Source organism: Carettochelys insculpta, unplaced genomic scaffold (genome assembly GCF_033958435.1).
Source record: "Carettochelys insculpta isolate YL-2023 unplaced genomic scaffold, ASM3395843v1 scaffold_0035, whole genome shotgun sequence".
Classification (NCBI taxonomy): Eukaryota; Metazoa; Chordata; order Testudines; family Carettochelyidae; genus Carettochelys; species Carettochelys insculpta.
Window position 1 is genome coordinate 61,229 of NW_027439072.1, and position 9,276 is coordinate 70,504.

The 9,276-nt window shown below is 55.2% G+C and overlaps 1 protein-coding gene across 1 annotated transcript; it reads right to left on the reverse strand.

The window, feature by feature from the left end:
* Positions 1-2,793: 2,793 nt before the first annotated feature.
* Positions 2,794-8,581, reverse strand: LOC142005746 (C-signal-like). The gene is made up of 6 exons (XM_074983096.1): positions 8,435-8,581; positions 7,539-7,590; positions 6,650-6,837; positions 4,829-4,987; positions 3,762-3,881; positions 2,794-2,907 (listed from the first exon to the last, which is right to left on the reverse strand). The coding sequence occupies exons 1-6, from the start codon at positions 8,579-8,581 to the stop codon at positions 2,794-2,796; spliced, it is 780 nt and encodes a 259-aa protein (XP_074839197.1).
* Positions 8,582-9,276: the final 695 nt, after the last annotated feature.

The following is a 9,276-nucleotide window of genomic DNA, read 5'->3' on the forward strand; positions in this document are numbered from 1 at the left end:
GGAGGGCAGAGGACTGGATTTAATGACCTCCTGAGGTCCCTTCCACTTCCGTGACATGTGTATCCTCATATGTATATGTATATATATATATATATATATATAAACTCTGTAGTGTCGACACACCCAAAATAATCCCACACTGTGACGGGTTGTAATCAGGAATTTGTCTTTACACATTGCCAGTTCACCACCGCTGTTGTTCCCCAGGGCAGAGATTTTCCAGGTTTGTCTGCACTACAGAGTTATTTCAGAATAGCTTATTTCAGAATTATTCCTCCCAAATAAGCCATTTGATAATGAAGCCTTCACGCACCAAGGAAGGCCCAGAATAAACAAAACCTATTGGAAAACAGCACGTCCCCACACAAGAGAGCCTAGTTCAGATTAGAGCCCTTGAAGCACCCTGGCGCTATGGCGACACAGCAGCATTATTTCGGAATAAACTATACTTTGAAAGAGCCCCAGTTATCTGTCCGTACAGCCCCCATTCTCTCTTTTGGAATAGGCACTATTCCTAGTAGGATGAGGCTTAAAGACCTCGAAAAAAGCCATCCACTATTTCTAATTAGTTCAGTAAGCTGCCCGGCTGTCTCAGGCTGTGTTTGCACTGGCTCCCATCTTGGAAGGGAGCATGGGAAATAGGGTGTTGTGAGATTACTAACGAAGTGCTGTGATGCAAAAGCAGCACTTCATTAAGCTAATTCTCGATTCCCGCGGGCGCCCCCCCCGGGCAACTTTGAAGCAACAAACTTGGAAGTGCCAGCTTGTCTCTCACAGTGACTAACCCGCCGGTACTTCAAAGTGCCTGGGCTACTTCAAAGCAAAGGCAGGTTAGCCGTGGCTGCTCACAAGCTGCTAACAAGGTGCTGAGCCTGATTAAAGACGGCCCAGCCCTGCCCCAGATCCAGGGCTGCTACACAGACTGTGTGTGCCCTGCCCTGCTGTAGGGGTTTGTGGGAGCACGAGCACCTGGTGGCCGGGCCTCACTCGCAAGGCAGAATGACCATACACTCCATCTTGGAATGCTATCATACAGCGGCGGGAAGGTCTGAAGTCAGGCCAGGAGAAAGAAATCAGAAAGTTGACAAGTAGTTGGAGAGTCCCCAAAGAGAACATCCTGACAAGCAGATAGTAAGCCCCCAAAGAGAACAGCTGGGGCTAGTAGCTGGAAGCCCCCCAAAGAGAACATCTTGGTTGTACAACATCAGAGGGTCTCAGGGGAGGTTCAGAAAAAGACCAAGGACAGAGGAAATCTTGTAACATGTTCTAACAGGCCGGGAGGATAGAAAGCCCAAATTAGGTAACAAACGCTTTAATTGGCCAGGTATCGAACCCCCAAGTAAGAAACAGTATGAAAGGTGATTTAGCAGGAATAAGGGGGTGGGCTCCTGGACACAAGGCGGAGGCTAGCAACTTCCAGTCCAGACAGCAGACCCCGGCCTGATCACCCGGACGTCACCACCACGAAAGGTCCCAACCAAGCCGTATCTCTGACTTGAAGGGCCGCTGTAACGTAGTTATTGGTGAGATGTGGGAGCATTGGATGTTATTGGTAAGTCACATGTAATTATATATAGTTATATGTAACCTAGTATTTAGCTTATGCCAAATAAATAACTATCTATATATATATATATAACAAGTGTTAAGTAATTGTAGTTACAAATAAATGAATAAATCACTATTGGTAAATACCACTAGCTGGTCTAGCTGGGTCTGTATAGAGAATTATTGGGACTTAGAACAGCCACAGGGCATTGTGGTGTTCACAATCGGAGTGTTATTGTTTCTGGTACTCATAATACTGTGGAAACCTAGGTTTTAAAGTGAATACACTGAATCACATATTGTTGCTACACTATATCAGGCTGCTATAAAGGTGGGGTGGTTGGTCCTGGGCCACCCGACTCCCCCCGCTGTATCACACCCCACGCGCACCCACGGGACCCGGAGTAGGTCGGCACATCGTCAGGGTTGAGCCTGACTAATCAGCTGTGGCCCTGCCCTGACCTAGGGCTGGGGCTTACATCTTGACTGCCTAAGTGGGATGTGGCCAATCCTGCCCCACGGACAGGGCCTATATGCTGCCCACCTGCAGCCCAGATAAGGAGGACTGGGCCCTATGGGGACTGCTGCCTGCCCAGAACGAGGCAGGGCTGAGAGTTGGGGAGGTCTTGTGGCCTGCTCCACCCCAGTTGGGGCACACCCTGGCCCACACCGGGACACACTGTGTTAGCATTTTGCCCTGGTTTGGCTTTCTCAGCTGTGCCCAGACAATCCTCCTGTATGACAGACTGATGAAGAGAGACACCCAGTGTATCCAGAGGCTCCTGGCCTCCCCCTCCCAGTGCCCCCTGGGCTGCCTCGGGGGCAGGGGCTTCTTGGCCCAGGTTAGGTAGCATTGGCCAAGATAACTCAGGGTGGCTAATTCAATATACTGCACAAGTGCGGGAGAAGGGGTGTCATTGCCTGTGAGCTCTCCCTGGGCCTCTTCCCTGCAGCAGTGAGGTCCTGGGTGTTTTCCTCACTCTCAGCCACCCTCTCCCAGCTGGACACCCAAAGCTCCTGTCTCACAGACCAGCTCTGGGATTTGGCTGTGGAGGGAGGTACCAGTGGTCACATGGCAGCTCCACCCAGGTGCAGCCGGTGGCTTCCAGGACAGGAGAGACCAGGCCAGGCTCAGTCAGGGCCCCTGCGTTAGCTCAGTGGGTTTATTGAGGCCAGAGGCACAGCTGACAGCACGGTCACTGGAAAAGCCTGGCCCAGGGCTCTTGGCGCAGGGCTGGGAACATCTCACCAAGGAAGAACTTTCCCTTCCCAGTTCACAAAGACTCCATTGTCCTTCTCGCAGAGCGTGGAGAGCACGTGCAGCATCCCTCTGACACTCGCCTCCACCGTCACTGGGGCCTGTGGGTGGGGGAAGCAGAGTGAGGTGGGGGAGCTGACTTTGGGAGCATCCCAGGACCCCAGGGGCCCAGAGACAGGACCAAGTTGAGCCCTTGGCCCAGCTGGAGTTCCCTTGAACTGTCCCTCCCCTGAGTGGCATGAATTTTCTTGTGTGTCCCAAGGCAGGGGGTGTGCAAAACACAGCTGTGTTGTGATGCATGACCTTCACCCTGGTGCACGTAACACAATTCATGCTGTGGGAGTGGGGCCAAGGGGTGTGAGTGGGGGAGGGGTTCTGGACTGGGACAGAGGGTTGGGATGCAGGAGTGTGAGGGCTCTGCCTGGGAGTTTGGGCTTTAGGGAAATGCTGGAAATTAGTGATTTGGGCTACCAGAAGATGTGGAAGGTGCTCAGGACTGGGGGGTGGGTGTGAGGATGGGGGTCCAGGATCTGGGCTGGGGAGCTGGAGTGGGTTTCAGCTCTTGGCTAGAGAGTGGTAAGTTGAAGTTGTCCAGAGTCCAGGATGGGATTTGGGCTTTGGGGGTACATGAAGATACTAGGTGGAGAGCACAGACATGACTGCATGAAAGTACCTGTGAGCTGGTGCCCATAAAAACCCCAGAGCAGCAGCAGCAGCAGCTCTGCTCACCTTCACTTGGGGATGCCAGCAGCTTGAGGAACCAAGCAAGCGGCAGCAGGAGGTTGGAAGCCCAGAGCACAGCATGGAATCCCTGAGGGCCTCTGAGTGGGACACAATCCCTCCACGCAGGGCAGAGGCGGAGGGCAGGATGGGTTCCAGCACAGCCATTACCCCTACAATAAACATCTGCTCCTAACACTTGGCAGTCACTGTCCTCTCCGAGCGAGGCACCTACCTGGATGGAGTCAGAATTCCCCATGTCTGTCTGCACCCAGCCAGGATGGACAGCGACACTCAGGATCCCGTCTCCACCATACCCCAAGGCCTGGCACTTGGTGAGCATGTTCAGAGCAGCCTGCGGGTGAGACACCATGAGCAGAGACAGCAGAGTGTGTGGGAGGGAATGAGCCTTGTAGGAAACGACCCACCCTCCCGAAGGGAGGGATGGGAGAGACAGAGAGACAAAGGGGTGAGATCAGAGCTCCTTTTGTTTTTGTCCTTCTATGTGCAGAATAAACTTTATGTGCACTGAAGCATGTGTGGATGGCACCCACCAATGAAAACACACGCTGCCGGCTGTGCGTGCTCTGCTGATCAGCTGGGTGGCATGTGAGTTTTTCCAGGATGGCTGCCCAAGCACTCAGCCTGTCGGAAACACTAGTGAGAAGAAAACACTCGTGTGAGCTGCAGTCTCTGATGGGCTCAATGAGGACAGCAAGCCACCGAGATGCAGGTGTGGCTGCACTCTGATGAGCCACTGATGCTGACAGGCCTGCAGTGAGCCGTGACAGGTGAGCACACATGAGAGCTGTGCTGAGGCTGCTCTCTGTTACGCAGGATCTGGGCAGTTAGAGGAAAGTGGAAATGTGACATCGATGCTCCTTTGGGGTACCCGACATTTGAGCCAGACGCAGCAAGGATCTGACCCCCTTGAGTTGAACTGGGGATGGTCTCAAAATGGGGTATGTCCACCCCAGGGGGGATACAATTCACAGCTCTGCAGTGACCTTCCCTCAGCTGAGACTGGCTGGACGGGGGCTGAGCTGCCCTGGCCCCTCAGAGTGTGAGGATTTCTCCAGCGGGATACAGGCACAACAGAAAGTTCCTCACCGGATGGGAACTCTGATCTGAAGCCCAAGTGAATTGCAGGCAGACAAAAATCTGCCAGCCCTGCCCAGCACAGCGCTGGAGGCTGGAGTGGTGGCAGTAGGATGGGGAACAAGGGGAAGACACCGACTGACCGGGGTTTGTGCAAGTAGCAGACCCAGGCAGCAGTCAGGCCCTGCTGGGTGTGCCCTGTACCTTGCTGCAGCGATAGGAGATGACTTGTCCCAGATGCCAGAGGTAGAGATTCCGGATGGAGCCAGCCTCGCTGGACATGTTGACGATGGCCGCCTTGCTGCAGCTCAGCCCTGTCTGGGGGCTTCCCTGGGCAGCCTGCTTCAGCAAGGGCAGGAAGGCCTGGGCAGTGGGGAGAGCAGAGCAGCCGTGAGGTCAGAAAAGGAACCAGCCTCGTGCTCGTGAGACAGGCCACCAGAATGCGGTGGGTCTCTGCTCTTTCCCCTGAAACCCAGCCCCCGGCCAGGCCAGAAGTAGGAGCCCCACACAGGCAGGTGTGGGGAGCTGTGGACCCTGCTCATGCCCAGGTAGGAGCCCAGAATGACCCAACTCATGTTCCCGCCTTCAGAGTCCCCATCCAGGGCAGATAGATGGGGGTCTGCGGCTCCCCAGAGCTCCCCACATGGCTCTGAGCATGGCCCAGCTGCAGCTCCTCAGCTGTGAGTCTTTGCTGGGCAAGGATGCAAGCCAGAGCCAGGGCAGGGGAAGAGTCATGTGGACACCTGTGGGAACCCCCCCTATATCCTGAGCAGGAGGCCCTGGGATCAGGGACTCAGGCTGGATGTTGCTCCCCCACCTGCCTACCCTGGGCAGGTAAATGGTTTGAGTTGCCCAGCCAGGCTACAGCTTGTGGCTTGGCCAGGAGCCAGGGTGTGTGGGGAGAGGAGAGGAAGGATGAGGACCAGGGAGGGCACAGAGCCTCCCCACAGCCCTGCCGGGGTTGGAAGAATCTCTTTCCCCTGCTCTGAGGCATCTCCCCACCAGCTGCCCTTGGCGTGAAGCTAACTGGTCTGTGCCGGCTCCGCAGCAGGTGCCTGAACCCCCCGGCCTCTGGCCACACAAGCCCTGCCTCCCCGGCCTGTGCCAGACTCGGTCTCTGTACACAGGGCAGTGACAGACCCACCCAGCGTGGAGCCCTCCGAGCCTGTCCTGCTCCCCCCCAGCCCCTTGTGCGCTGCCACTTGCAGCTCGTATGGCACCTGGAGTGAGCCCACTTGGGGCCATCAGTCTGCTGAGCACCAGCAGAGATGGGTTTGTAGTGAACACACGGGGAAGCTCATTTTTTGGGCTGTCGAGTTTGTGCCAGTTCCTGCCGCCACTCAGACCCAGGTGCCCATTTGTGAGTCTCATGGGCTGACCAGGGGGTCCAGGGGCTTTATAGAGATGCTCACAAGCACTCGGTGCCTTTGGTAAAAGAGGGAACCAGCCCTGATAGCCCCTTCCTGCTGCTTATCCCACTGGGGACTATTTGTCAAGGAGAAAGGACACGTTTCTGTCCTCACAGTTCGAAGGGCCGTAGTTCCTGGCTGTGGACCTACGTCCATGAGCCCCAGCCCGGCCAGCCAGAGACCATCTCGCAGCTCCGTGCTGCAGTCACCCTCAGCCCTGGAGCAGACAGATGCCCCTCTGCCGGCTGGGCCCCATCTGAGGGGATGGGGAGAGAGTCCTCTTAAGGCCACACATAGTGGTGGGACTGGGGAGACAGAGGTCTCTCAAGTAAGGGAACTGGGGCTTCATGAATGAGGCTGTCCTTGCACTGATGCTCTGGGTGTGAAAAGTGAGGGATTGAAGCAGTGTGTGTGCAGAGCCAGGGCCATGCAGGGATCTGGGGTGAGGTTTCATTTCTGAGAGGTTCAAGTCCCTCAATACACTTGCAGCCTTTGTGTTCCCAGCCAAGGCCCCATATTGACCCAGTGACCCAAACCCAGGGAAGGGAGGACTCCTGGCCCAAGCACTGTCAAACCCTGGTGCATCTGGCCACGTGCTCTCTGTCAGGGCCCTTACCTGGCTCACCAGCAACGGCCCCGTCACGTTGGTCGCGTACACCAGGGCCATGTCCTCTATTGTCTCTGACTCCAGTGTGTTCAACTTCACTATCCCAGCGTTGTTTATCAGCAGATTAAGCCCGGAGCCTTTCAGGTGTGTCTCAACTCTGACTGCTGCCGCCTTGATGCTGGCTGGGTCTGTGACATCTACAGCGACAGAGCAGGGGGTCAAGAGCATGATTCCTGCTCTCCGATGTCACCCCCACCAGAGCACAGCCCCCTGGGCCAGAGGGCTTCTTCCATTGGGCTCAGAGGTGGGAGGGGGGTTGGGGAAAGGAGGTGGGGGTTGGGGACTGCTGCTGGGTCCAGGCACGGGGAGCTGTGCTGGAGCAACAAGAGGAAAAGCTAATTCAGAGAGACAATTATGATCATTTCCTTGGACAATCTGAGTAGCCAAGAAAATGGAAATGTGCTGGAGTTAGTGGTTAGTTCATACGCGCGGAGTTGATCTCACTTAGACAAAGGAAGTGGATGATTTAGAATTGCTTGTGATGCATTGTAGGTGAGAGAAGTCCCCAGCTGGACATTCAGGGCTCCATCCCAGAGGTGGGAATGCCAGACAGAGCTGCCCATGTGTGACTCTCACAGGAGGAACCTGCCACATGGTGGTCCTGGGGCTTTCCAGCCTCTCCAGAGCCAACCAACCCTGCCAGAATTTCCACTCACACCTGCCTCCTCTGGGGCTGGTGAAGGTATCAATGAGCTCTCAGCGATTATTGACTCTGGTCCTGTTCTCCTCACTGGGACTGGGTGAACCTGGGAGGGGGGATGCAGAGGGGGATAGGAACAGGAAGAACATGCTGCAGGGAGATGGAACCTCAGCTCTGGGCCTGGGGCCGGGCACCCACCCAGCGCAATGATCACCAGGTTCGGATGTTTGGCCTCCAGCTTCCGCAATTCCTGAAAAAGAATGAAGTAAATGGTTATTGACATTGGGCCCATGCCCAGGGCCATGCTGGGCAGGATCCAGATCCCCACTGACCCTGGGAACCAAGTCAATGTCTTAACTGCTTTTCTCCACCAAGCCTCCTTGTACAACAACCTGCCCTGGTTTCTGTACCAGTAGGAGGCTTCTAATTGCCCCTGAGCATTTCCAGTGCCATTGTCTAACTCAGTGTGATGGAGTCTGGGACACAAATCACTTCCCCATCATTCATGGGGACTGGGAGGAGGCTTTTGGAGGTCAGTTCCCCCAGGGGAGGTAAGGGGGGTTCCCCCCAGCCGCTGGGATCTGGCAGTGTCTCAAGTTCTCAGGAGTTGGTTGTGAGTGGGGATTTTGTCAGCTGTGGAAGGAGCTGGTGCCATGACCCAGAAGTTACTCAGAATCTGCAGTTCTCCAGGCTGGGTGTGGGAGCAGAGCTGAGAAGACAGAGGACCTGAGGTAGTGGCAGACAAGGGAGGTGTCAGACTCATGAATTAGGCTCACTGGAGGCTGGTGGGACTGGGTATTGCTGTGCTATAGTCATTATTCACCTATGCTGGGCAAGACGATCCACAGCCCCTGGGTCGGTGCCCCAGGCTCACCAAATGCTGCCACATCCTCACTGCTCTGGGACCTGAGCTGCCAGGTGTAGAGGGTTTGGGGTGCAACTGTGCACCTTCGAGCTGGAGCAGGGTCTGCAGTCATTGCCTGCTCCAGTGTGTGGGTCTCAGCCCCAAGTGCTGCAACACTGGAAGCCCCTTGCGCAGCTTCTGCTTCCCCCTCCAGCTACTGCTAACTCCACCCCCCTTGCCCCGTTCTCACCTGCATTTGCTCCCCTGCTGGGTCCTGGCAGGTGGCAAAGACCCACTCTGGTGGGTTGGAGTTCCCCAGAAGCTGCTTGATCAGTTCCAGGCCGATTCCTTGATTGGCCCCTGTCACCAGAACACTGCGGAGATTTAAACCAGCCATGGCACCTCCCTGCCTCTACTCAGTGAGAGCTGCACTAGTCAGAGCCCTGAGTTCCCTGCCTGCTCACAGCTGGGGTTATGGAATGATACATCCAGGGAAATAACTCTGCTGCTATCAGGTGACAAAACAGAAAGTGCTCCAATACGCCAGACCTTATTTGTCTATTTGTTACTCCTCCTCTCAGGTGAGCGGGTTGGTCGGTTTGGTTTGGTTTGCTACTTACTCATGTTTTGGTGCAGGGCCAATCAACTTCTGGCTGCCTTCCTGTGCAGAAGGGCAACACCACTGCGGTGACCGTGCTGTGACCGAGGAGTCACTGCAATGAAGATCCATTTTCCACAGCTGTCAGAGGTGCCGTACGCAGAAGAGGGAGAAAGTGGGACTGGGTGAAGGACTGTAAGATTATGTAGATGGAGGCCAGGATTTTGCAGTAGAGTTCTGTGGCTTGTTGATTTTGGCTCCAAAGCGGAGGGCAAGGCTGTGCACGGCTAAGGATGTAGACGTGTATTTGTAGAGGCAATGACAATGGGTCAGGTGCCTGTACCCAGCCCCGCTAGAGCTGGAGAAGATCTTACACTGTTGCAAGAGACAAGGTCGGGTTCTTCTCAAGGAGTCTCTTCCACAATCCAAGGCAGCACTTTTCCGAGAGTGACCATGTTTCCGTTTGCTGAATATGGGACACCTGTAAAATTCCT

What these genes read in the sequence shown, in the direction of transcription:
- LOC142005746 (XM_074983096.1), bottom strand. Translation starts at nt 8,581, where the DNA reads ATGGCTGGTTTAAATCTCCGCAGTGTTCTGGTGACAGGGGCCAATCAA. An exon ending in CCTGGTGATCATTGCGCTGG is followed by an intron (nt 6,838 to 7,538) that starts GTGGGTGCCCGG and finishes CTGTCGCTGTAG; the next exon opens with ATGTCACAGACCCAGCCAGC. An exon ending in TCTCCTATCGCTGCAGCAAG is followed by an intron (nt 3,882 to 4,828) that starts GTACAGGGCACA and finishes TCTCACCCGCAG; the next exon opens with GCTGCTCTGAACATGCTCAC.